This window comes from Archocentrus centrarchus, chromosome 3, assembly GCF_007364275.1.
Source record: "Archocentrus centrarchus isolate MPI-CPG fArcCen1 chromosome 3, fArcCen1, whole genome shotgun sequence".
Taxonomy (NCBI): Eukaryota; Metazoa; Chordata; class Actinopteri; order Cichliformes; family Cichlidae; genus Archocentrus; species Archocentrus centrarchus.
In genome coordinates this window covers 7,159,083-7,185,233 of record NC_044348.1, presented here as the reverse complement: position 1 = coordinate 7,185,233, position 26,151 = coordinate 7,159,083, and the positions used below count along the sequence as shown (strand labels likewise).

The 26,151-nt window shown below is 38.9% G+C and overlaps 4 protein-coding genes and 2 long non-coding RNA genes across 10 annotated transcripts; 3 read left to right on the top strand and 3 right to left on the bottom strand.

The window, feature by feature from the left end:
• Window positions 1–215: 215 nt before the first annotated feature.
• LOC115778186 (SUN domain-containing protein 5-like) lies at window positions 216–1,330 on the top strand. The gene is made up of 5 exons (XM_030726244.1): window positions 216–299; window positions 424–610; window positions 698–825; window positions 916–1,089; window positions 1,210–1,330. The coding sequence occupies exons 1-5, from the start codon at window positions 216–218 to the stop codon at window positions 1,318–1,320; spliced, it is 684 nt and encodes a 227-aa protein (XP_030582104.1). The 3' UTR covers window positions 1,321–1,330.
• A 1,054-nt stretch (window positions 1,331–2,384) lies between these two features.
• On the bottom strand, window positions 2,385–4,157 carry LOC115801051 (uncharacterized). The gene is made up of 3 exons (XR_004021708.1): window positions 3,713–4,157; window positions 2,925–3,006; window positions 2,385–2,662 (listed from the first exon to the last, which is right to left on the bottom strand). It is a non-coding gene; the product is annotated as an uncharacterized LOC115801051 (long non-coding RNA).
• LOC115801030 (SUN domain-containing protein 5-like) lies at window positions 3,805–7,120 on the top strand. 3 transcript variants are annotated; one of them, XM_030758743.1, is made up of 8 exons: window positions 3,805–4,360; window positions 4,844–4,934; window positions 5,147–5,423; window positions 5,550–5,766; window positions 5,861–5,988; window positions 6,104–6,277; window positions 6,398–6,487; window positions 6,691–7,117. In XM_030758743.1, the coding sequence occupies exons 2-8, from the start codon at window positions 4,846–4,848 to the stop codon at window positions 6,811–6,813; spliced, it is 1,098 nt and encodes a 365-aa protein (XP_030614603.1). In that variant the 5' UTR covers window positions 3,805–4,360; window positions 4,844–4,845; the 3' UTR covers window positions 6,814–7,117. The 3 variants fall into 3 exon arrangements, with proteins under 3 accessions (XP_030614603.1, XP_030614595.1, XP_030614586.1); XM_030758735.1 differs by lacking the exon at window positions 3,805–4,360 and having other exon boundaries at window positions 4,403–4,934; window positions 5,147–5,211; window positions 5,296–5,423; window positions 6,691–7,120; XM_030758726.1 differs by lacking the exon at window positions 3,805–4,360 and having other exon boundaries at window positions 4,403–4,934; window positions 6,691–7,119.
• A 9,069-nt stretch (window positions 7,121–16,189) lies between these two features.
• LOC115778104 (SUN domain-containing protein 3-like) lies at window positions 16,190–19,724 on the bottom strand. Its single transcript, XM_030726135.1, has 8 exons — window positions 18,781–19,724; window positions 18,215–18,305; window positions 17,796–18,072; window positions 17,483–17,669; window positions 17,260–17,387; window positions 16,971–17,144; window positions 16,761–16,850; window positions 16,190–16,557 (listed from the first exon to the last, which is right to left on the bottom strand). The coding sequence occupies exons 2-8, from the start codon at window positions 18,301–18,303 to the stop codon at window positions 16,435–16,437; spliced, it is 1,068 nt and encodes a 355-aa protein (XP_030581995.1). The 5' UTR covers window positions 18,304–18,305; window positions 18,781–19,724; the 3' UTR covers window positions 16,190–16,434.
• LOC115778105 (uncharacterized) lies at window positions 18,441–22,771 on the top strand. Of its 2 annotated transcripts, none has more exons than XR_004019752.1 (3): window positions 18,441–19,427; window positions 22,217–22,267; window positions 22,434–22,771. It is a non-coding gene; the product is annotated as an uncharacterized LOC115778105 (long non-coding RNA). The 2 variants fall into 2 exon arrangements; XR_004019751.1 differs by lacking the exon at window positions 22,217–22,267 and adding an exon at window positions 22,091–22,172.
• Window positions 22,772–23,928: 1,157 nt separating this feature from the next.
• Window positions 23,929–26,130, bottom strand: LOC115778280 (SUN domain-containing protein 5-like). Of its 2 annotated transcripts, XM_030726340.1 has the most exons (7): window positions 26,102–26,130; window positions 25,537–25,627; window positions 25,118–25,394; window positions 24,805–24,991; window positions 24,582–24,709; window positions 24,293–24,466; window positions 23,929–24,172 (listed from the first exon to the last, which is right to left on the bottom strand). In XM_030726340.1, exons 2-7 carry the CDS (start codon window positions 25,623–25,625, stop codon window positions 24,062–24,064), a joined length of 966 nt encoding a protein of 321 aa, XP_030582200.1. In that variant the 5' UTR covers window positions 25,626–25,627; window positions 26,102–26,130; the 3' UTR covers window positions 23,929–24,061. The 2 variants fall into 2 exon arrangements, with proteins under 2 accessions (XP_030582200.1, XP_030582199.1); XM_030726339.1 differs by lacking the exon at window positions 26,102–26,130 and having other exon boundaries at window positions 25,537–26,074.
• Window positions 26,131–26,151: the final 21 nt, after the last annotated feature.

Below are 26,151 nucleotides of genomic sequence, written 5' to 3'. Positions count from 1 at the left end.
TTTTCAAAAGGTGCAAATCTCGTTTACATCCCAGATTTGATGGATCACCAGATACAGAACTGGGTACAGAACGGTATACACCACCGTATACACCACCGTATACACCACCGTATACACGACCGTATACAGAACTGTATACACCACTGTATAAAGAACTTGATCCGGCAATAGATAAGCCCAATCAAACTGGTCCTGCAAATTGGCCATGGAGGACGATGGCTTTCGTCCTTTTCTTTTGTTTTGGAGTCTTTTTGACTCTGGCTGTCCCCACTGGGTTCTCCATCACCACTGTGAAAAAGGTATGGCAATCAGATGCAGCTTATAATAACAAATAATAATGATTCTGACATAAATCAGACAATGCCAGCATAATATTATCATAAGGTGTTTACATACACATAAACTGATTCTTCTCAATTACAGGTCTTCACTGGGAGCTCCGAAGATGTGTGGATACACCTCAAGGAGGTCCGAGGGGAACTGGAGGAACTCAAGGAGCTCCGAGGGCAAATGAAGGAACTCAAGGAGCTCCAAGAGGAACTCAAGGAGAAAATGGAGTTCCTTCATCCATTATCGGACACGATGGCCAATTTTGCCCTGGAGAGACTAGGTGAGACATTAATTCAATCTGGAAGTTGTGTAAGATTTTTTATTTATTTTTGTGATATTCATTTCTCACTCTGTCTTTAATCTAAAGGAGCCAGGATATTAACTGAAAAGACTTCAGAGTCCTATCCTCCAGAAGTGCCAGGATTGACCCTGTTTGGGTTTACAGTGGTAAGTGCCAAACGGCCTCCACCTGTAAGCCCGAGAACCCTTCTTCAGGTAATAACTTATTCCACAAATTAATATGTCATATGCTTGCATGACACAGCAGTGTGATTTGATTGATTTATTTGTTTGTTTTCTTTTAAGGGATGGGCACCAAATAGTCCGGGGCAGTGCTGGGCCTTTAAAGGTTCAAAGGGACAGCTGTCAGTTGAGCTGTCCCACAGCATATATGTCAGCCATGTGTCAATCGGGCACATACCAAAGAACATATCCCCATATGGAACCAGATCAAGTGCTCTGAGGATGTTCTCAGTGTTTGTAAGTCACAGATTTCTCAATTTTACAGTGCAAACATCTTTGCAGCACACTATTGAACTTTTACATACATTACAGTATATTAGAAAATAACTTAATATGTATCTGTTTGTGCGTCATCAGGGAAAACAAAATATCGAGGATCCAAAAATCTACCTGGGTACCTTTGAGTATGATGCCAGTGGAAGGCCACTTCAGCTATTTGAGATGGCGGTGAGTCCACTCTGTCAATAGCCACATGCACATACACTGTTTATTTCTCCAACTTATTAAAAATTAGAGTAATCGTAGATTAGTTATTAAATATAGCTTTCCTGTTAGTAATCATTACTAAATTACCGTCCTGTTGTGTTATCAACAGGCACAACGTTTATATCCAACTAACTCAGCTTATTTAATTTTTTTTTGTCTCATGAAAGCTGAAAGACTCTAAAAACTAATGACTTTTTTACTTTAGGATCACCACTATTCATGGGGTGACAATATAGAGAGAAGTAATTGGTCAGTAGGTGGTTGTTTAAGCCCTGCACGAACTTACTGTCTAACATAAATCTGCAGTACAAGTTACTGTGATGTCATGGTGGTACCCAGGTATGTAGTAAGTCACCTTTGTAATACTGAAAACACCTTTTAAAAACTGAAGTCACGTCACTAATCCTCAAACCCTGTTTCACAGTAAAGGCGTCATTATGCACTTTTGTGACTTCCATTTTAAATCCTGGGAATATAATGCATTTCATCTTGCTTGTTATTCAGTAGGTGAAGGACGAATAACCAGTATCTCAGAAAATTAGAATATTGTGAAAAGGTTCAATATTGGAGGCACCTGGTGCCACACTATAATCAGCTAATTAACTCCAAACACCTGCAAAGGCCTTTAAATGCTCTCTCAGTCTAGTTCTGTAGGCTACAACTGAGTACTGAGTGCTGTACATGCTCATACTTTTCATGTTCATACTTTTCAGTTGGCCAACATTTCTAAAAATCCTTTTTTTGTATTGGTCTTAAATAATATTCTAATTTTTGGAGATACTGAATTTGGGGTTTTCATTAGTTGTCAGTTATAATCATCAAAATTAAAAGAAATAAACATTTGAAATATATCAGTCTGTGTGTAATGAATTAATATAATATACAAGTTTCACTTTCTGAATGGAATTACTGAAATAAATCAACTTTTTCATCATATTCTAATTTCATGACCAGCACCTGTACAGTACCAGTCAAAAGCTTTAGTGTTGAAAAAAGTTATTTTATAACAAGCAAACAAACAAATATAACAACCCATATTCCAGCCAATCACACAGTAAAATGGGCAGTGTTAATGCAATTTTAAAAAGCTTAATTTAATCAAGCATGAAATACATTTCTGTTTGTCAAAAGTCAGAAAGATACAAGCGAGGTAACACAGACTCACTGCCCTCACTACAGACAGCTCCTCCTTAAGATTAGTTAACACACGAGCAACAACACTTTAAAACTTAAACAATAAAAAAAGATGACGACCCCTGTGGCTCACAACTGACCTGGTATCAAAGCTCCTCCTCCTTTGTGGCTCCTCCATGGTCACATCCACCTGCATGAGCACATGACATCAGAAGAGACACCACAACAGAGTGTTAGTGCTGCATAATTGATATTTTACAGGTGCATTAGTTAAGATAGATTTCTGATGTTACACAGACCCTGTTCACACAACATCTGAACAAAGAGTCGCTGAAGCAAAGTTCAGATTGTATTTACCTTAATTAGGCAGCGTGCAGAGATGAGATAAGCTCAGCAGTGAGCTGCAGGCTGCAACACAACATAGAGGTATAATATTATTAAAGATGATTCACCTGAAAGAAACTGATGACATTTCTATGTCCTAGAGTCCGTTCAGATAACATCCAGATTCTGCTCCATTGTTGTTCTTTAACTCTGGGAAATATATATGTATATATATATATATATATATATATATATATATATATATATATATAGAGAGAGAGAGAGAGAGAGAGAGAGAGAGAGAGAGAGAGAGATGTGTACAGACAGGAGCATTCAGCAACAAGTAAGCAAAGGCTGATCATTCATGAGCTCAAGGTCAGTTAATATGAGGAGCTGGTGAATTTAAGTAAAATTAAAAAAAAAAAAAAACATTTAGGATCTTTTGCAGATCATACCTCGGTCTCAGCCTTCACAGATCAAACATGTCTCAGTGTGATAAAGCACTCACAAGATGACATTTTTGACCCCCCCTCCCTCTCTCTCTCTCTCAGACAGATGCTCCCAGATTAGCTGTGCTAGCTTAACTTTACCTGCTGTCAGTCCTGGAAAGGGTCAATAAAATTATTCATGTGCTCGTCCCGGTATAACATAAACTACCGAGACACCGACCTAAACTGCCCCAGTGAAATAAATCCCCGAGGGGCTTTTTGAACTTTTAAACTCAGGGCTTGCATCTATGTTAGCTAATATGACGGTAGCTAATGTGCTATAAGCTAACTCCACCACCACAATCTCACATTCTGAATTAAAAACAACATATAAAGCAGTTACTTTCATTATCTCCTACCGGACAAGTTTACTCAACAGGTAACGCCGTGAATGAAGCACATTTAACAGAACAGTTTACAGTTCTTACCGTAAAGAAGCGCTGCCGTCCACTCCCTGCTTTCTGTGTGAGCAGCCGGTAACTTTGGAAAAAAAAAAGGCGCGTTTGCTGAAGGGGATCCGCTGTGAGTCCGGAGCGGAGCCGCTGTTTGGCGAGCCGCTGTCTGTGAGCGGGCCATAGTAAACCATAGTGAATTTTCGTAAGTGAAGAGATTGCTTCAATTAATATACTAAACAACACTAACCTAGAAGTGAACGACCAAAGACTCTGCCGATGAATACAGAACGACGAATACAGGCGATCGGCATATGAGCTGCTGGTCACCTAGGCAACCTGGCATAGCCACAGTGTGACCAGCTGACACCTTGATAGCGATGCGCGACGGCAAATAGTTTTTTTGTTTGTTTGTTTTTGCGACGGGCAAATAGTTTCCGGTGTGCACGCGGCTTTCCTGTGTTCACACCTGTTCACAACGTGTGCGCGCACTCGCCCACGTGTTGGAATATTCTACGTCATAATGACGTCCTTTGTTGACAGCCTTTATCTGTGCGTTGTGAAGTGGGAGGGAGTCCATACGCTGAACCTTGGCTGCTATTTCAGTTTATTGTTTACAGCGAGAAATCATACGGATTTTCCTGGATTCACGACTTCCACTACAGAACTAATAATTTGTTAAAGGTAAGTACCACTCTGTAAAAAACAAACTTTTGCACATTATGCAAAAGTTACATTCCAGTTAATTATGTCAAAAAAGGTCTTTTTAGTGCAATTATTATTAGTATTTACGTGTTAAAAGGAACCTCAGCTATGATTCTCCCTTTGCACATTTACACTTTACACACTTTATTGGCATAAAAGAGGGGAAAAAAGTGCTGATCTGTACCCATGATACAAATCAGAGCAATATGTTGGGTTGTTTTCTAAGGGACTAGTGAAGAAAAGTCCTTTAATTAAGAGCAAATTTCAAATGTGGCTAAAATCAATGATTCTGTTCATTAAAAGAAGCCAAGTTAGAAAAGAGTTCATGTAAAAGGGAATGGGTGACTGGTACAGAGTTGCTTCTAATGAAAATGGTCTTGTGCTCACATAATAAGCTAGAAAGTATGATATGCTTTGTGTCAGAGGCTCGCTTAACATCTCTCCATCTCTTTTATTTTACAGCAATGCTGAGAAGAAGCAGTCGTTTACAGTCAAACGGCTACTATGGCTGTGATGGGAAACCAGTCATCTCCTACAAGGAGACAATGTACAGGTAAGGTGGAGTATATATGTATGTAATTGTGTTTGGCTGTCACACATGTGTGACATGCTTATATGTGCATGGTATATGTTATTTGTTTAATGAATTTGTTTTTTAATGTACATATACCATGCACATATAAGCATGTGCATGGTATATGTTATTTGTTTAATGAATTTGTTTTTTAATGTACATTTTTTCTCATTTGGTTTTATTCTATTCAGGTTTTTCAAAAGGTGCAAATCTCATTTACGTCCCAGATTTGATGGATCACCAGATACAGAACTGGGTACAGAACGGTATACACCACCGTATACACGACCGTATACAGAACTGTATACATCACTGTATAAAGAACTTGATCCGGCAATAGATAAGCCCGATCAAACTGGTCCTGCAAATTGGCCATGGAGGACGATGGCTTTCGTCCTGTTCTTGTGTTTTGGAGTCTTTTTGACTCTGGCTGTCCCCACTGGGTTCTCCATCACCACTGTGAAAAAGGTATGGCAATCAGATGCAGCTTATAATAACAAATAATAATGATTCTGACATAAATCAGACAATGCCAGCATAATATTATCATAAGGTGTTTACATAAACATAAACTGATTCTTCTCTCAATTACAGGTCTTCACTGGGAGCTCCGAAGATGTGTGGATACACCTCAAGGAGGTCCGAGGGGAACTGGAGGAACTCAAGGAGCTCCGAGGAGAACTGAAGGAACTCAAGGAGCTCCGAGGGCAAATGAAGAAACTCAAGGAGCTCCAAGAGGAACTCAAGGAGAAAATGGTGCTCCTTCATCCATTATCGGACACGATGGCCAATTTTGCCCTGGAGAGACTAGGTGAGACATTAATTCAATCTGGAAGTTGTGTAAGATTTTTTATTTAATTATTTTTTTTGTGATATTCATTTCTCACTCTGTCTTTAATCTAAAGGAGCCAGGATATTAACTGAAAAGACTTCAGAGTCCTATCCTCCAGAAGTGCCAGGATTGACCCTGTTTGGGTTTACAGTGGTAAGTGCCAAACGGCCTCCACCTGTAAGCCCGAGAACCCTTCTTCAGGTAATAACTTATTCCACAAATGAATATGTCATATGCTTGCATGACACAGCAGTGTGATGACAGTGGTCTTTGCTGAACTCTATTTGATTGATTTATTTGTTTGTTTTCTTTTAAGGGATGGGCACCAAATAGTCCGGGGCAGTGCTGGGCCTTTAAAGGTTCAAAGGGACAGCTGTCAGTCGAGCTGTCCCACAGCATATATGTCAGCCATGTGTCAATCGGGCACATACCAAAGAACATATCCCCATATGGAACCAGATCAAGTGCTCTGAGGATGTTCTCAGTGTTTGTAAGTCACAGATTTCTCAATTTTACAGTGCAGACATCTTTGCAGCACACTATTGAACTTTTACATACATTACAGTATATTAGAAAATAACTTGATATGTATCTGTTTGTGTGTCATCAGGGAAATCAAAATATCGAGGATCCAAAAATCTACCTGGGTACCTTTGAGTATGATGCCAGTGGAAGGCCACTTCAGTTATTTAAGATGGCGGTGAGTCCACTCTGTCAATAGCCACATGCACATACACTGTTTATTTCTCCAACTTATTAAAAATTTGAATAATCGTAGATTAGTTATTAAATATAGCTTTCCTGTTAGTAATCATTACTAAATTTACCGTCCTGTTGTGTTATCAACAGGCACAAAGTTTATATCCAACTAACTCAGCTTATTTAATTTTTTTTGTCTCACAGGGTCATGAAAGAGATGTGGTGAAGTACCTGACACTGAAGATACACAGCAACTGGGGCAACCACAATTATACATGTATTTATAGCTTTAGGGTTCATGGAAAGAAGGCACTCAGTGACCTTTAAAGGCTGTAGAGACATGTAGGAATATATTGAATATAAAAATGAATAAGAAAAGAAAGAAATTATGTGAAGATCAATCAGATTGGACTAGTTCAGTGTTTGCAGTCTGATTCACCTCACCCTCCAACCGGTCGAGGCAGATAACCGCCCCTCCCCGAGTCTGGTTCTGCTGGAGGTTTCTTCCCGTTGAAAGGGAGTTTTTCCTCCCCGCTGTCGCTAAATGCTTGCTCGAAGGGGATCGTCAGATTGTTGGGAGTTTCCTTTCTTTTCTCATTCAATCATCCTTTGAGATGATTTTTTTTTTTCAAATTGTCTTGTATGAGCACAATATCGAATAAATAATAATAAAATAATAATAATAAAAAAGAGACAATGTGTTTGTTAAAATTTCTTAAATGTCAGTGTATATTATGATACAAAACTACTAATTATGTAACAACTGCAACAGATTATTGGTCCTTCACCTACTGAATAACAAGCAATTATTTTAAGATCTACATTAATGAGAGAGATTGGCCTGTAGCTGGATGGGAGTGTGGGGTCTTTGCCTGGTTTAAGAAGCAGGCTAATGTTAGCAGAGTTTAGGGTTGGAGATAAGATGTGATCACTCTGAATCTGAGTTACCATTCTGAAAAAAATGGGAGCTAGCTCTGACCAAAATTCTTTATAAAACTCGGCTGGAAAACCGTCTGGACCTGGGGCTTTATTATTTGGGAGGTGCTGTACTGCTTCACTAAGTTCACACAATGAAAGAGGTAAATCCAGAGCTGCAGCTTGATCGTCATCTAGTTTTGGTAGAATTATATTGTTAAGAAATTCTTCCATTTCAGTATCAGATGGGTTAATCTGTGGTGAGTATAAAGCTTCATAAAAGTCTTTAAAAGAGTTATTTATTTGTTGTGGGTCATGAGTAATGTTACCAGTTGAATCTTTAATAGAATAAATAGCTGTTTTTTCTTTATTTAGTTTTAATTGGTTGGCCAGGAATTTTCCAGATTTGTTTCCATGCTCGAAGTTTTCCAAACGCAGCCTCTGCAACATAAATTGTGTCCTTTTATCAGTTATTTCATTTAACTCCAGTTTCAGTTTCCTCAGGTTGTTAATTATATGTTCTTGTGGTGAAGCAGCATAGGCAGTTTCTAAAGATTTAATTTTCTGTTCTAATTCTAACACAAGTGTTTTTTCTTTATTTTTCATATGCGAGCAGTAAGATATTATTTTGCCCCGCATTACTGCCTTTCCTGCTTCCCAAAGAACACATGGTGATATTTCCGGAAGATCATTATTTTCTAAATATGCTGACCACTCCTTTTTGAAATAATTAATGAAATCTTGTTCTTTAAGTAATGATGTATTAAATCTCCAGTTCCTGGTTTGTGGTGTAACTTTTTTCTGTGTCAGAGAGAGAGACACCGGTGCATGATCACTGATCGTGATAGGATGAATCTGTGTGTCTGTAATGTCCATCATCATGGAGCTGCTAACTAGAAAGTAGTCTATGCGGGAGTGGGAGTGATATACTGGTGAGAAAAAACTATAATCCCTCAGAGTGGGGTGATGTGAACGCCAAGCATCACAAAGACCAAAATCCTTCATGTACTGTTTAAGAATGTCTGCAGACTGCCAGTTCCTCTGATTCACTGCTGTACTGAGCCTGTCAATATCTGCATTAAGTACCAGGTTGAAGTCTCCTCCTATTACTAGTGTAGTGTCAGAGTGATCAGATAGTGAGGTGAAGAAAGTATGAAAGAAGGAGGGGTCATCAACATTTGGTCCATATATGCTAGCAATACATAAATCTGTATTCTGAATAGATAAATTAAGTATTATAAATCTACCTTCAGGGTCTATTGTAGTGTTGCTAATGTTAAAGTTTATCTTCCTGTTAATCAGTATAGCTACACCTCTTTGTTTGGAGTTATAGCAGGCTGAGTAAGTGTGAGGGAACTGTGGAGAGGAAAGAGTGTGCACAGATGTTTTGGACATGTGTGTCTCCTGTAAAAGAACATCTGCTTTTAAGTCTTTTAACTGATTAAAAATTTTTAGTCTTTTTTCCCTCGAACCAGCTCCGTGTACATTCCATGAGACAAATCTGAGTGTGCTCATGTTTAACCTAACCGATGGGCTGTTGTGTGCTCACTAAAGATGTGTGTGTATATGCGCTGTATGTTGGTGGGTGTGTGTGTGTATGTGTGCGTATGCTCTGTATGTTGGCGTGTTGGCGTGCTAATTGCAGAAATAAAAAAGACGTGAAAAAAGTGACCTGAGTGACATAAGACTGAAATAAGAAGAGGAGGAAAAAAGAGGAGGAGAAGAAGAAGAAACATCTTTTAAACAAAACAAACAAGTGATCACGGCACTATGCTCATTAATCGGCGTTATTGGTACTATTTAGACAGTTGAATATACATTTAGAGAACTGCAGAGAAAGTAGAAAAAGAAACAAAAAAAAAAAAAAAAAAAAACTCAGAAAAGAGCGTTAATATGGACACAGATCACCTGATCGATCAGTAGAGCCATGGCGTGGTGCTTTTGTCGCGGTAAAGCTGTCCGTTTACATACAGTTTGTCCACGGCGATGACAGCCCGGGAGCCTCCCTGCATGAGCTTCTTCCGGATGGGGAACAGTACCTTGCGTCGCTCCAGGATCTCCTTCGGAAACTGGTCGTTGACGCTGAAGTCCGTCCCTCTCAGCTCCCGGCCGCGGCTCTTCACCAGCGCTTTTTGTTTAAAGTGTTCGAATTTGGCCACGATCGGTCTGGGTCTGCGTGCTCCGGGTCGCTTTCCTCCCAGGCGGTGGACTCTATGGAAGGCGATGGTCTTCACGGTGTCATCCGGGAGCTTCAGGTGAGTTTGGATAAACTCCTTCACTGTAGCCTCCGGGTCCTCCTCTGCCTTTTCCGGAATACCTGAAAACACAAGATTTTCTCTCATGCTGCGGGCATGAAGCTCGATAATAGATTCTTTAATTTTCTTATTTTCAGCTGAGAGCCGGGTCGTTTCCTCGGTGAGGGAATTTACCGACTCTCTGAGGACAGCGTTTTCAGCAGCCAGTGTTTCCACCTGATGCTGGCTGAACTCGACTGACTCCCGCAGGGCCTGAAACTCCTTGTGGAGGATTTCAACCAGGGCCAAGCGGGCGTCAAAGCTTGACAGCTTGTTGTCAATGGACTCCAGAATGCCCACAATATTAGTGGTGGGTGGCGATACCGCCTCTAGGGAATCTTCGGGGCGGCTTCTTTTCGTGCATGGAGTTCCCTTGCTGGTGGAGGGAGTCGACGTCTTGTCAGGTTTCCCCATAACGACTCGCTCAAAACACCCGTCAATGTAACGCAACAGACTGTCCAGGTCCTCTTCACAGTCCTCCAGATTGCTGCAAAAAATTTAAGTTAGGTTGAAAAAACTATCTAGATTTGTTAGTTTTAAGCCTGTCTACTTTATAAATTGGCGGAAAAAAAGCTAATCACTCAAATGTTTGCAAATGGAATCACGCCGCCATTGGCGATTCTGCCGAGATTCACAAAGTCTCGCGTGACTACAGCATAGCCTCCCGAGACCGAGACAAGACCAAGACATAGCCAGCATAGGGGTGAGAAATATTTCTTGCTAGAACCCTGAAGTTACCATGGCCACCACCAATGGTAACGGCAGAGAAGTAAGTAAGTTGTTTCTCCGCCATTAGTACATTGAGCTAGTGGTGGGCAGATTGATCCTACAGTAATATTGATAATATGGATGCCAACGTTGGTATTGGTATTGATCAATATCAGTGTAATGAGATCGATACTTTGGCTTCAGTTTCTCTCCTGTATGCAGTGCTGCGTTTTCATCAAAGATGCGAGCTGACTGTCTAAGTGTCGCTCCTGTCACAGCACAGAGCACTTTGCTCCTCCCCTCCCCACAGTGTTTTGTTATACTGGCATGTGACACATAACATATTTTATTTGGGAAAAAAAAAGGATTTTGCTATGAAACATTTAAATCAAATTTAAATTTAAATTTGTAGATAATTAGTGAGTGGACATTTTTTATTAAATTTTTTATAATACTTTCTGAACGATCTACCTGGAAAAAAGTTTGCATTTGTTCTTGAGTGATGATTTTGTACACTTAATTTATGAAAAAAAAAAAAATCCAGACATCAATGTATGGGGAAAATTGTTTTGTTAATATTCTATTGTTTCAGAACTTTTATTTTGATAAAGTATTTTCTACTTACATATAAACTTTGCCCAATCCTATCCTGGGTTTTAACTAATTAATGATCCAAAGGAAAAAAATGTCAAACCAGTTAAACATCATGGAAATTTTTCATAATTATTAAAAAGTATTGGTATCAGTATCGGTGATAATGGCCCTGTGTTTACTTGGCATAGGATCGATACCAAATCTTGAAGTATCGCACACAACTACATTGAGCAGCATACACGAGGAGTGATTGACAGTGCTAAGACCCTCCTCCTGGCTCTGATTGGTTGTTTTTGACTGGGAGCGGTTCAGGGAGGAGGTTATCGGTCTCATACTGTCGTGACATGGTGACAGTTTTAACAAATATGTTAAAACCAGATTTTTTATAAAAGTTACATCCTGCAGCTTTAATCTGTATAAGATTAAAGGCTTTAGTTCTTACTGTTGATGAGTGTTTGCCATTTTTTCAGTTTTACACATTTAGCTATGTGGTTTTGAAAAAGCACCCATATTTACAAAGATTGTTGGTTTAACAACAACTAGGGGTGCAGAAAAAAATCGATTCGAGCTCGAATCGCGTTTCTAACATTGAACGATTCAGAATCGATTCTCATTTTTAAAAAATCGATTTTTTTTTTTTTTTTGCGGGTGCGGCGGTGCCTTCTCAGCCACCGTAGTGCTAGGCAAAACAAGGAAGCAGCGTGGGCTATGTACAGGCATGCAAGCCTAGTAGGCTACAGAGGGGTGTGTAGTGTCGTGTTACGGTGTTTGTTGTTGCGCCGCTAAAGTATGGAGGATGAAGAAAAAGAAATCCAACCGCCTCCGCGGTCTTTGAAAGCAACCATTTGGAAACACTTTGGATTTTACCGGCAACCCGGCCCGGGTAAGAAAGGGCATGACATAACTCATGCGATTTGCAGAGATTGCAACGGTAAAGTATTTCGGGAATACTTCAAATCCCCGTTCTCACCTGGAAAGACATCACCCAGAGTTGTTGGTAGAATTGGATAATCCAGTGAAGACAGCGCCAACACGACCAGCTGATCAGCCCACGCTTCACCACTTTGAAAAACTGCCACACAATTGTGAACAGGCAAAGAAGATAACAAAATCCATCGCTTGTTTCATCGCAAAAGACCTTCGACCATACAGCGCAGTGGTGAGAGACAGCTTCAAATTCATGATTAATTAATGATAAAACCTTTACAATTATAAAATCTTTATAAATGTACTCTGCTTTCATGCCAGCAGACTGGAGTAGATCCTGAGATCCCGAGAATTGTTTTGAATCGAGAATCGTTTTTGAATCGGAAAATAATCGTTTCTGAATCGAATCGTTTGGATTTGAAAGAATCGGAAAAAAATCGAATCGTGACCCCAAGAATCGATTCTGAATCGAATCGTGGGATACCCAAAGATTCACAGCCCTAACAACACAACTTTATGCATTGTTTATGAAAGGCAGAGAAAAGTTTAGACTATTGTGATGAACTATGAATAACTGTTTTACATTCTGTGATAAATGATGGAAGTCACCCAGGAGTATTAAATAAAGATGGTTATATTTATTTGAGCTGTGAGTGTTTTGATATCAGGATGATTTTGTAAATAGTCTGTAAATAGTCCGGCCTGTTAAGGTTCAACACACAGGCACATCATGTACATTGTATATAGTGTTATTATTAGTAGTATTAAGGTTAATATTGTTTGTTGATTTTATATATATTCTTTTCTTAATAGTGTGAATTATTATATCTTTATTTATATTTATAATAACTGCGGCTGCTGTTACACCCAAATTTCCCCTCTGTGGGACAATAAAGGCTGTTTCTTCTTCTTCTTCTTCTTCTTTTATGGGAATGTGGATCTTTCAGATCAATTTGAGAAGTGATTTTGATCATGTTTCACATTTTATTGTGTCATGTAGCGTCAGGCACTGGTCTAGGTCTTGTCTCGGTCTCGCCCTCCCTCGGCCTTGGTCTCGACTGGTCTTGGGCCCTAAAAGTCTTGGTCTTGTCTCGGTCTCGGGTTAGGTGGTCTTGACTACAACACTAGTAGAGAGCTATTAAAGAACTTTTAAAGAACAAAACATAATTGACAGCACAACAAAATGACATGTGTGGTTTACTCAGTCTAAAAAATAATTAACCATAGCAGTTCAATTCTCCAGAGCATTGTCAAAAATTAGCAGAGAATAAATAAATAAATCCTGCATCTTTAATGATGGGAAAATGTTTTGGGAAATCAGATGGACAGTTTCTAGTTTTTTCTCTTTACTAGACGACTAATTCCTAGGAAGAGACTAAAGGAAAAAAGGGTCTGAACCTGCAGTGACAGGATCAGTTATTTAGCAAATAAATACTAATTGATGAAAGCAATAATGAACAATCATCTTATGTAATGTGCTTTAAACAGATATGTTCTGAGTATGTGTTTGCAGAATGATCATGATCTTGGGTCTCGTGCTTTAGTCCACTTGTTTGACATTTTGTTTGTTTGGTTTTAATTTCTAGAAAAGGAGGACGGTTTTGGAAAATATGAGTGCTTATAATAATTATCCTATAAAATGTGTTTCATATGCTTCTCCATTCTTTACTAAAAAAAAGAGAGAGAGAGAGAGAGAGAGAGAGAGAGGAGAGAGAGAGAGAGAGAGAGCTACTGTCTGTCTGAAACAAATGTGTGTGTGTGTGTGTGTGTGTGTGTGTGTGTGTGTGTGTGTGTGTGTGTGTGTGTGTGTGTGTGTGTGTGTGTGTGTGAGAGACCTTGTTGAAGTATAAACACAGATTACAGAACTCAGTGGCTCACAGAAAAATCTTTTTTTTTTAGAAAGTCTAGTTTGTAATGACTTATTGTGCTTTAAAATGTATTAAAATCGTGCCATTATTGTTTTTAGTTTTTGATCAATAGGTTAATAACCATAGGGGTATTAAATTGGTTTCACACCTGAACTCTGTGAAAAAGGAAGGAGTTGTTAGGGATTATTTTTTTTACTCAATGAATAAAAGGACAAATGTTTAAAAGTAAACTCCAGCAAGTTAATTAATAAACAATGGATCAACCCCATAATAAACAATTAAATAATACATTAGACAGAGAGCAAGAGATTAGAAAGTGCCTGACTAACTTCTCAGTCTCAGTGCATCTTATCTTGGAGGTTCGACCACAGTACGTACAATTAAAACACCAGTGTCACCATGTTCTGTTATTAATCTGGACACGATTGCTCTGTATGACTAATTGAAACATCAGGAGAGAAGATGCGCTTCATGGCTTTATTGCTGATGAGAGGAATCTGGATAATGAAAAACAAGACCAAATGATGAAGGCCAACTCGCAGCACCCAGAATCTGTTTACATGTAGAGAGTGGCAGTAAAAAATGTTATGGTTAGAGAGCAACATGGGCTCAGGGAGGGAGAGAGACAGCACACACACAGGCCTGTCTCTTCCCCTGAGTCCCCCACATGCATGTGTGAAGTCTCCTGATTTTTCAATATATTCAATGTCTTACTTTTATAATTACAATAAATTGAACACGTTAACATGGGTAATACCCCAGGGGCCGGGGTGTCATTTTTGTTTGTATGTTTGTTGGTTTTGCTTTTTGTTTTCTGCTATTTTGACATCTTGTGGAGTGTGACATAGTTATTGTTGCCTTTCTGTGTAGGGTCTCTGCTGTGTGGAGTGAGGACTAATTCCTTTTCATTTCTTTAACAATGAGGAGACTCCCTCACTGTTTTTGTTGTGTTTGGAAAAAGAGTTTGTTTGTTTGTTTTCGCTAAAATGTGTCAAAACATGTCTCTTCTCAATAAAAATTTTTGAGACAAAAATATTGTTTACAAATGTCCACTAACGTGTGCAGTAAATGTACAAAGGGAGATCCATAGCTGTAACTCAAATTGCTTCTAATAGGCAATTAGTAATTGCACTGAGCTAAGTGTGAGGAAGAAGTGTGGCATGGATGAAAATAAACCACCCACCTAAAAATATTTGATTTCATTATAATGTTCAGAGGTTTAAAATGTGTTAGTTGCTTTAGTTGTCACAATTAGACATAGTACTTGAAGAGCGGCTATTCCTCAGTTACACCACAAGAGGGAGTATCTCCAAAAAGGAGCAAGTCCAGCAGGAGTAAAGGGGCAGGGCCACTCACTGTAAAGCAGTGCGCCTAGGATGAGCCCAGAGACTGACAACTGTGTAACAATGTACTATGTCTGTATATTTGCGGGACAGCAGACTGTGGAGTAAAGGCAAACTAACAAAAGCACACTGGTCTTGATTAATTTGAATTCAAGTGTGCAACATAAGGAATCCTTTTCTGACCCAATCAACTGAAATATAAACGTCAAAAGGATTTTTTAAATAATATATAAAAGAAATAAAGTGCAGACTTCAGTTGTCTTCAGCTGACCAAATAATCAGTCGATCAACTGAGGAAATGAGGCATCAATCAAGTGTACAAAAGGTGCTTGTGGACGCACTGAAAACATCTCTGCAGGTCATTTCTTTACGGGGACACACACACATACAGTGACTCCTTGTTCCTTTGTTCATATTTCTTGTCTCTGAGCCGTTACTTTCAAAAATTTCATTTTTAACCTAAAATATGTGACTGAGCCCATAAATTCAGCAGGAAAGCTGAAAGACTCTAAAAACTAATGACTTTTTTACTTTAGGATCACCACTATTCATGGGGTGACAATATAGAGAGAAGTAATTGGTCAGTAGGTGGTTGTTTAAGCCCTGCACGAACTTACTGTCTAACATAAATCTGCAGTACAAGTTACTGTGATGTCATGGTGGTACCCAGGTATGTAGTAAGTCACCTTTGTAATACTGAAAACACCTTTTAAAAACTGAAGTCACGTCACTAATCCTCAAACCCTGTTTCACAGTAAAGGCGTCATTATGCACTTTTTTTACTTCCATTTTAAATCCTGGGAATATAATGCATTTCATCTTGCTTGTTATTCAGTAGGTGAAGGACCAATAATCTGTTGCAGTTGTTACATAATTAGTAGTTTTGTATCATAAAATACACTGAAATTTAAGAAATTTTAACAAACACATTGTCTCTTTTTTATTATTATTATTTTATTATTATTTATTCGATATTGTGCTCATACAAGACAATTCGAAAAAAAAAAATCATCTCAAAGGATGATTGAATAAGAAAAGAAAGAAAACCCCCAACAATCTGACGATCCCCTTCGAGCAAGCATTTAGCGACAGCGGGGAGGAAAAACTCCCTTTCAACGGGAAGAAACCTCCAGCAGAACCAGACTCGGGGAGGGGCGGTTATCTGCCTCGACCGGTTGGGGGGTGAGGTGAATCAGACTGCAAACACTGAACTAGTCCAATCTGATTGATCTTCACATAATTTCTTTCTTTTCTTATTCATTTTTATATTCAATATATTCCTACATGTCTCTACAGCCTTTAAAGGTCACTGAGTGCCTTCTTTCCATGAACCCTAAAGCTATAAATACATGTATAATTGTGGTTGCCCCAGTTGCTGTGTATCTTCAGTGTCAGGTACTTCACCACATCTCTTTCATGACCCTGTGAGACAAAAAAAATTAAATAAGCTGAGTTAGTTGGATATAAACTTTGTGCCTGTTGATAACACAACAGGACGGTAAATTTAGTAATGATTACTAACAGGAAAGCTATATTTAAGAACTAATCTACGATTATTCTAATTTTTAATAAGTTGGAGAAATAAACAGTGTATGTGCATGTGGCTATTGACAGAGTGGACTCACCGCCATCTTAAATAACTGAAGTGGCCTTCCACTGGCATCATACTCAAAGGTACCCAGGTAGATTTTTGGATCCTCGATATTTTGTTTTCCCTGATGACACACAAACAGATACATATCAAGTTATTTTCTAATATACTGTAATGTATGTAAAAGTTCAATAGTGTGCTGCAAAGATGTCTGCACTGTAAAATTGAGAAATCTGTGACTTACAAACACTGAGAACATCCTCAGAGCACTTGATCTGGTTCCATATGGGGATATGTTCTTTGGTATGTGCCCGATTGACACATGGCTGACATATATGCTGTGGGACAGCTCGACTGACAGCTGTCCCTTTGAACCTTTAAAGGCCCAGCACTGCCCCGGACTATTTGGTGCCCATCCCTTAAAAGAAAACAAACAAATAAATCAATCAAATAGAGTTCAACAAAGACCACTGTCATCACACTGCTGTGTCATGCAAGCATATGACATATTAATTTGTGGAATAAGTTATTACCTGAAGAAGGGTTCTCGGGCTTACAGGTGGAGGCCGTTTGGCACTTACCACTGTAAACCCAAACAAGGTCAATCCTGGCACTTCTGGAGGATAGGACTCTGAAGTCTTTTCAGTTAATATCCTGGCTCCTTTAGATTAAAGACAGAGTGAGAAATGAATATCACAAAAAAAAATAATTAAATAAAAAATCTTACACAACTTCCAGATTGTATTAATGTCTCACCTAGTCTCTCCAGGGCAAAATTGGCCATCGTGTCCGATAATGGATGAAGGAACTCCATTTTCTCCTTGAGTTCCTCTTGGAGCTCCTTGAGTTCCTTCATTTGCCCTCGGAGCTCCTTGAGTTCCTCCAGTTCCCCTCGGACCTCCTTGAGGTGTATCCACACATCTTCGGAGCTCCCAGTGAAGACCTGTAATTGAGAGAAGAATCAGTTTATGTTTATGTAAACACCTTATGATAATATTATGCTGGCATTGTCTGATTTATGTCAGAATCATTATTATTTGTTATTATAAGCTGCATCTGATTGCCATACCTTTTTCACAGTGGTGATGGAGAACCCAGTGGGGACAGCCAGAGTCAAAAAGGGTCCAGAACAAAAGAACAGGACGAAAGCCATCGTCCTCCATGGCCAATTTGCAGGACCAGTTTGATCGGGCTTATCTATTGCCGGATCAAGTTCTTTATACAGTGATGTATACAGTTCTGTATACGGTCGTGTATACGGTGGTGTATACCGTTCTGTACCCAGTTCTGTATCTGGTGATCCATCAAATCTGGGACGTAAATGAGATTTGCACTTTTTGAAAAACCTGAATAGAATAAAAGCAAATGAGAAAAAATGTACATTAAAAAACAAATTCATTAAAAAAATAACATATACCATGCACATATAAGCATGTCACACATGTGTGACAGCCAAACACAATTACATACATATATACTCCACCTTACCTGTACATTGTCTCCTTGTAGGAGATGACTGGTTTCCCATCACAGCCATAGTAGCCGTTTGACTGTAAACGACTGCTTCTTCTCAGCATTGCTGTAAAATAAAAGAGATGGAGAGATGTTAAGCGAGCCTCTGACACAAAGCATATCATACTTTCTAGCTTATTATGTGAGCAACATAATTAGAAGCAACTCTGTACCAGTCACCCATTCCCTTTTACATGAACTCTTTTCTAACTTGTCTTCTTTTAATGAACAGAATCATTGATTTTAGCCACATTTGAAATTTGCTCTTAATTAAAGGACTTTTCTTCACTAGTCCCTTAGAAAACAACCCAACATATTGCTCTGATTTGTATCATGGGTACAGATCAGCACTTTTTTCCCCTCTTTTCTGCCAATAAAGTGTGTAAAGTGTAAATGTGCAAAGGGAGATTCATAGCTGAAGTTCTTTTTAACAAGTAAATAATAATAATAATTGCACTAAAAAGACCTTTTTTGACATAATTAACTGGAATGTAACTTTTGCATAATGTGCAAAAGTTTGTTTTTTACAGAGTGGTACTTACCTTTAACAAATTATTAGTTTTGTAGTGGAAGTCGTGAATCCAGGAAAATCCGTATGATTTCTCGCTGTAAACAATAAACTGAAATAGCAGCCAAGGTTCAGCGTATGGACTCCCTCCCACTTCACAACGCACAGATAAAGGCTGTCAACAAAGGACGTCATTATGACGTAGAATATTCCAACACGTGGGCGAGTGCGCGCACACGTTGCGAACAGGTGTGAACACAGGAAAGCCGCGTGCACACCGGAAACTATTTGCCCGTCGCAAAAACAAACAAACAAAAAAACTATTTGCCGTCGCGCATCGCTATCAAGGTGTCAGCTGGTCACACTGTGGCTATGCCAGGTTGCCTAGGTGACCAGCAGCTCATATGCCGATCGCCTGTATTCGTCGTTCTGTATTCATCGGCAGAGTCTTTGGTCGTTCACTTCTAGGTTAGTGTTGTTTAGTATATTAATTGAAGCAATCTCTTCACTTACGAAAATTCACTATGGTTTACTATGGCCCGCTCACAGACAGCGGCTCGCCAAACAGCGGCTCCGCTCCGGACTCACAGCGGATCCCCTTCAGCAAACGCGCCTTTTTTTTTCCAAAGTTACCGGCTGCTCACACAGAAAGCAGGGAGTGGACGGCAGCGCTTCTTTACGGTAAGAACTGTAAACTGTTCTGTTAAATGTGCTTCATTCACGGCGTTACCTGTTGAGTAAACTTGTCCGGTAGGAGATAATGAAAGTAACTGCTTTATATGTTGTTTTTATTCAGAATGTGAGATTGTGGTGGTGGAGTTAGCTTATAGCACATTAGCTACCGTCATATTAGCTAACATAGATGCAAGCCCTGAGTTTAAAAGTTCAAAAAGCCCCTCGGGGATTTATTTCACTGGGGCAGTTTAGGTCGGTGTCTCGGTAGTTTATGTTATACCGGGACGAGCACATGAATAATTTTATTGACCCTTTCCAGGACTGACAGCAGGTAAAGTTAAGCTAGCACAGCTAATCTGGGAGCATCTGTCTTAAAGAGAGAGAGAGGGAGGGGGGTCATAAAAGTCATCTTGTGAGTGCTTTATCACACTGAGACATGTTTGATCTGTGAAGGCTGAGACCGAGGTATGATCTGCAAAAGATCCTAAATGGGTTTTTTTATTTTACTTAAATTCACCAGCTCCTCATATTAACTGACCTTGAGCTCATCAATGACAGGGTTTCCGCGGGGTAGTAAAAGGTAGTAAATTAAATGAGGTCAAATTAAGGCTAGTAAAAGGTAGTAAACAAAATTTGACTTGGTAGTAAATTTTTCATCACCCCTTCAATATATTTTGACTTTTCCATTGATGCAGACTTTTTGTTTTAAGTTCGTTTAACTATAAGATCTGTATAGAAATATAACTACTCAGCAGGACCTGAGCTGACGTTGACTGTCCGATCTGCTGTGCGCATGCGCGGAGTCATTTTGCGCCTCGTCATAGGACAATGTAGTTTTCACAACTTTGGCTCGATGACCCGGCAAAGACTGGCTTAACCCTCCAGAGTGCACGGACGCGCTGGCGTGTCAAAATGACATCGCCGATTTTAGATGACGTAGCATCGGGACGCTGCTGCCATGAATCTTCAAACTATGTACCAGTTTTTAAATTACGTTGATAGGCCAAATAAAACCAGAGTTATGCCCAATAATATACGCCATGCTTTTTCCTGTATATTGTCCTCACCTTCGATGCGCGTTTTGTGCAGAAATAAACGGCAAAAATGTGAGTTTCGCTAACAGGAAGTGCTTGCTAATAAAAACAAAACAAAACAAAAATTCCCGACAACCCCTTTCCTATTGGTGGAAAAATCAACCAATCAGAAAATTTTGCGGTAACACGATGCATTTGGGTGCATTTGGCTGCTGCGGAGCAGGTGAAAAAGTGGTAAAAGAGACATTACTGGCAAGTTTTGCCTGTGATGGGCCCCTCAGTCTTGTGGAGGACAGAAAATGTTTTTTGAGGTGGCATAAATAATTTGTGTAGCATCTTAATGTGAGTCCTGATTGCTCTGCAAATAGTTGTACACAAAAACACCTGAGGCCTTTCCTGCATTTTAATGTGAATAGTTGTATTTAACTTTATTTACTATATTTTTACACAAGTTTTGCAAATTTACAACTTATATTTGCATTTTAATTGTAAAAATAATTGAGCATGTTTCTGATTTTTACAGTAAAAAAAAACTAACTTTTTTTCTACTCTGATTTTATGTTTTTATGTGATTGTAAGTCCAATGTCTTAATACAGTATGTCAAAATGAAAGAAGGTAAGGTAAAGAAGGCAAGGTAAACAGTTTCTAAGGTCAACTATGAAGCTTAAAACAAAAGTAGTCAAAAATGGCCAAATATACCCCGGACCCCAGAGGTTAAGCCGGTTGTGGGGAATGATTGAGAGGCGTTTTGTAAGGTGTGCAGAAAAAATATAAATTTGACCTGAAACGGTGTGATGCCGATCAAATCACACCGAGCATCCACCGTTCACCAGCAGTGGATTCGTGCGCGTATTGAGCAGATCCGTATTTTGTTTTTTGGTGCTACGCAAAGTGCTGCGACTGCAACCTCAAGGTCAGCTATGAGCACAAGTATCACTGTCACATCTCAGCAGCAAACCAGTATTCCAATATTGTATTGGAAAATAAATAATGGGCTTGTGAAACTTGAATTTCATTGCATTTTGTTTATATTCTTAAAAAAACAAATTTAGATAGATTCAACTCATTGTCGTTGTGCGCACAAGGCACACAACGAAATGATCCAGAGACGAGCATCTGCGGTCATGCTGCCAGAGACCGGCACTGCCGTTAAGCAATGTGGTTTAAGTGTCTTGCCCAAGGACACAACGCAGCGCGGGGACAGGGACTCAAACCGGCAACCCACCGGCTGCAAGACAGGCGCCTACCCACTGCGCCACTTTTCGAAATGTGTTTGGAATATTAATGTATATGAGGTCTTAGTCAAGACAAGGTCAGAGTTACACCTTCTAGTAAGTGGGATAAAGTTTTGTCTTTGGTGAGAGATGGGCGATCATCTTACATGGCTTACTGCTGTGAATCCACCGCTACCCCAAAAAAGGCTGCTGCTCGATTTCGTCCTGGTAGTAAAAATATTTTAGAGGTAGTAAAAAAAGGTAGTAAAAGGTAGTAAATTTAACTCTAGGATTCCTGTATAAACCCTGAATGATCAGCCTTTGCTTCCTTGTTGCTGAATGCTCCTGTCTGTACACATATATCTATCTATCTCTCTCTCTCTCTCTCTCTCTCTATATATATATATATATATTTCCCAGAGTTAAAGAACAACAATGGAGCAGAATCTGGATGTTATCTGAACGGACTCTAGGACATAGAAATGTCATCAGTTTCTTTCAGGTGAATCATCTTTATTAATATTATACCTCTATGTTGTGTTGCAGCCTGCAGCTCACTGCTGATCTTATCTCATCTCTGCACGCTGCCTAATTAAGGTAAATACAATCTGAACTTTGCTTCAGCGACTCTTTGTTCAGATGTTGTGTGAACAGGGTCTGTGTAACATCAGAAATCTATCTTAACTAATGCACCTGTAAATATCAATTATGCAGCACTAACACTCTGTTGTGGTGTCTCTTCTGATGTCATGTGCTCATGCAGGTGGATGTGACCATGGAGGAGCCACAAAGGAGGAGGAGCTTTGATACCAGGTCAGTTGTGAGCCACAGGGGTCGTCATCTTTTTTTATTGTTTAAGTTTTAAAGTGTTGTTGCTCGTGTGTTAACTAATCTTAAGGAGGAGCTGTCTGTAGTGAGGGCAGTGAGTCTGTGTTACCTCGCTTGTATCTTTCTGACTTTTGACAAACAGAAATGTATTTCATGCTTGATTAAATTAAGCTTTTTAAAATTGCATTAACACTGCCCATTTTACTGTGTGATTGGCTGGAATATGGGTTGTTATATTTGTTTGTTTGCTTGTTATAACATAAAATAACTTTTTTCAACACTAAAGCTTTTGACTGGTACTGTACAGGTGCTGGTCATGAAATTAGAATATGATGAAAAAGTTGATTTATTTCAGTAATTCCATTCAGAAAGTGAAACTTGTATATTATATTAATTCATTACACACAGACTGATATATTTCAAATGTTTATTTCTTTTAATTTTGATGATTATAACTGACAACTAATGAAAACCCCAAATTCAGTATCTCCAAAAATTAGAATATTATTTAAGACCAATACAAAAAAAGGATTTTTAGAAATGTTGGCCAACTGAAAAGTATGAACATGAAAAGTATGAGAAGAAGAAGAAGAAACAGCCTTTATTGTCCCACAGAGGGGAAATTTGGGTGTAACAGCAGCCGCAGTTATTATAAATATAAATAAAGATATAATAATTCACACTATTAAGAAAAGAATATATATAAAATCAACAAACAATATTAACCTTAATACTACTAATAATAATAACACTATATACAATGTACATGATGTGCCTGTGTGTTGAACCTTAACAGGCCGGACTATTTACAGTATAAGACTATTTACAGTGTATATATTTACAGTATACAGTATTTATGAGCATGTACAGCACTCAGTACTCAGTTGTAGCCTACAGAACTAGACTGAGAGAGCATTTAAAGGCCTTTGCAGGTGTTTGGAGTTAATTAGCTGATTATAGTGTGGCACCAGGTGCCTCCAATATTGAACCTTTTCACAATATTCTAATTTTCTGAGATACTGATTATTGGTCCTTCACCTACTGAATAACAAGCAAGATGAAATGCATTATATTCCCAGGATTTAAAATGGAAGTCACAAAAGTGCATAATGACGCCTTTACTGTGAAACAGGGTTTGAGGATTAGTGACGTGACTTCAGTTTTTAAAAGGTGTTTTCAGTATTACAAAGGTGACTTACTACATACCTGGGTACCACCATGACATCACAGTAACTTGTACTGCAGATTTATGTTAGACAGTAAGTTCGTGCAGGGCTTAAACAACCACCTACTGACCAATTACTTCTCTCTATATTGTCACCCCATGAATAGTGGTGATCCTAAAGTAAAAAAGTCATTAGTTTTTAGAGTCTTTCAGCTTCCATGAGAAAAAAAAAATTAAATAAGCTGAGTTAGTTGGATATAAACGTTGTGCCTGTTGATAACACAACAGGACGGTAAGTTTAGTAATGATTACTAACAGGAAAGCTATATTTAAGAACTAATCTACGATTACTCTAATTTTTAATAAGTTGGAGAAATAAACAGTGTATGTGCATGTGGCTATTGACAGAGTGGACTCACCGCCATCTTAAATAACTGAAGTGGCCTTCCACTGGCATCATACTCAAAGGTACCCAGGTAGATTTTTGGATCCTCGATATTTTGTTTTCCCTGATGACACACAAACAGATACATATCAAGTTATTTTCTAATATACTGTAATGCATGTAAAAGTTCAATAGTGTGCTGCAAAGATGTCTGCACTGTAAAATTGAGAAATCTGTGACTTACAAACACTGAGAACATCCTCAGAGCACTTGATCTGGTTCCATATGGGGATATGTTCTTTGGTATGTGCCCGATTGACACATGGCTGACATATATGCTGTGGGACAGCTCGACTGACAGCTGTCCCTTTGAACCTTTAAAGGCCCAGCACTGCCCCGGACTATTTGGTGCCCATCCCTTAAAAGAAAACAAACAAATAAATCAATCAAATAGAGTTCAGCAAAGACCACTGTCATCACACTGCTGTGTCATGCAAGCATATGACATATTCATTTGTGGAATAAGTTATTACCTGAAGAAGGGTTCTCGGGCTTACAGGTGGAGGCCGTTTGGCACTTACCACTGTAAACCCAAACAAGGTCAATCCTGGCACTTCTGGAGGATAGGACTCTGAAGTCTTTTCAGTTAATATCCTGGCTCCTTTAGATTAAAGACAGAGTGAGAAATGAATATCACAAAAAAAAATAATTAAATAAAAAATCTTACACAACTTCCAGATTGTATTAATGTCTCACCTAGTCTCTCCAGGGCAAAATTGGCCATCGTGTCCGATAATGGATGAAGGAACTCCATTTTCTCCTTGAGTTCCTCTTGGAGCTCCTTGAGTTCCTTCAATTGCCCTCGGAGCTCCTTGAGTTCCTCCAGTTCCCCTCGGACCTCCTTGAGGTGTATCCACACATCTTCGGAGCTCCCAGTGAAGACCTGTAATTGAGAGAAGAATCAGTTTATGTTTATGTAAACACCTTATGATAATATTATGCTGGCATTGTCTGATTTATGTCAGAATCATTATTATTTGTTATTATAAGCTGCATCTGATTGCCATACCTTTTTCACAGTGGTGATGGAGAACCCAGTGGGGACAGCCAGAGTCAAAAAGAGTCCAGAACAAAAGAACAGGACGAAAGCCATCGTCCTCCATGGCCAATTTGCAGGACCAGTTTGATCGGGCTTATCTATTGCCGGATCAAGTTCTTTATACAGTGATGTATACAGTTCTGTATACGGTCGTGTATACGGTGGTGTATACCGTTCTGTACCCAGTTCTGTATCTGGTGATCCATCAAATCTGGGACGTAAATGAGATTTGCACCTTTTGAAAAACCTGAATAGAATAAAAGCAAATGAGAAAAAATGTACATTAAAAAACAAATTCATTAAACAAATAACATATACCATGCACATATAAGCATGTCACACATGTGTGACAGCCAAACACAATTACATACATATATACTCCACCTTACCTGTACATTGTCTCCTTGTAGGAGATGACTGGTTTCCCATCACAGCCATAGTAGCCGTTTGACTGTAAACGACTGCTTCTTCTCAGCATTGCTGTAAAATAAAAGAGATGGAGAGATGTTAAGCGAGCCTCTGACACAAAGCATATCATACTTTCTAGCTTATTATGTGAGCACATAATTAGAAGCAACTCTGTACCAGTCACCCATTCCCTTTTACATGAACTCTTTTCTAACTTGTCTTCTTTTAATGAACAGAATCATTGATTTTAGCCACATTTGAAATTTGCTCTTAATTAAAGGACTTTTCTTCACTAGTCCCTTAGAAAACAACCCAACATATTGCTCTGATTTGTATCATGGGTACAGATCAGCACTTTTTTCCCCTCTTTTCTGCCAATAAAGTGTGTAAAGTGTAAATGTGCAAAGGGAGATTCATAGCTGAAGTTCTTTTTAACAAGTAAATAATAATAATAATTGCACTAAAAAGACCTTTTTTGACATAATTAACTGGAATGTAACTTTTGCATAATGTGCAAAAGTTTGTTTTTTACAGAGTGGTACTTACCTTTAACAAATTATTAGTTTGTAGTGGAAGTCGTGAATCCAGGAAAATCC

Bases quoted from the DNA above. Each gene is read 5' to 3' on its own strand.
- LOC115778280 (XM_030726339.1), bottom strand. From the start codon at position 25,712: ATGTGCTCACATAATAAGCTAGAAAGTATGATATGCTTTGTGTCAGAG. The intron at 25,395-25,536 runs GTAAGGTGGAGT...TATTCTATTCAG, and splicing joins TACAAGGAGACAATGTACAG to GTTTTTCAAAAGGTGCAAAT. The intron at 24,173-24,292 runs GTAAGTCACAGA...GTGTGTCATCAG, and splicing joins TGAGGATGTTCTCAGTGTTT to GGAAAACAAAATATCGAGGA.
- LOC115778104 (XM_030726135.1), bottom strand. From the start codon at position 18,303: ATGCTGAGAAGAAGCAGTCGTTTACAGTCAAACGGCTACTATGGCTGT. The intron at 16,851-16,970 runs GTAAGTCACAGA...GTGTGTCATCAG, and splicing joins TGAGGATGTTCTCAGTGTTT to GGAAAACAAAATATCGAGGA. The intron at 16,558-16,760 runs GTGAGTCCACTC...TTTGTCTCACAG, and splicing joins TTCAGTTATTTAAGATGGCG to GGTCATGAAAGAGATGTGGT.
- LOC115801030 (XM_030758726.1), top strand. From the start codon at position 4,747: ATGAAAATGGTCTTGTGCTCACATAATAAGCTAGAAAGTATGATATGC. The intron at 5,767-5,860 runs GTGAGACATTAA...TTTAATCTAAAG, and splicing joins TTTTGCCCTGGAGAGACTAG to GAGCCAGGATATTAACTGAA. The intron at 6,488-6,690 runs GTGAGTCCACTC...TTTGTCTCACAG, and splicing joins TTCAGTTATTTAAGATGGCG to GGTCATGAAAGAGATGTGGT.
- LOC115778186 (XM_030726244.1), top strand. From the start codon at position 216: ATGGCTTTCGTCCTTTTCTTTTGTTTTGGAGTCTTTTTGACTCTGGCT. The intron at 300-423 runs GTATGGCAATCA...TCTCAATTACAG, and splicing joins CCATCACCACTGTGAAAAAG to GTCTTCACTGGGAGCTCCGA. The intron at 1,090-1,209 runs GTAAGTCACAGA...GTGCGTCATCAG, and splicing joins TGAGGATGTTCTCAGTGTTT to GGAAAACAAAATATCGAGGA.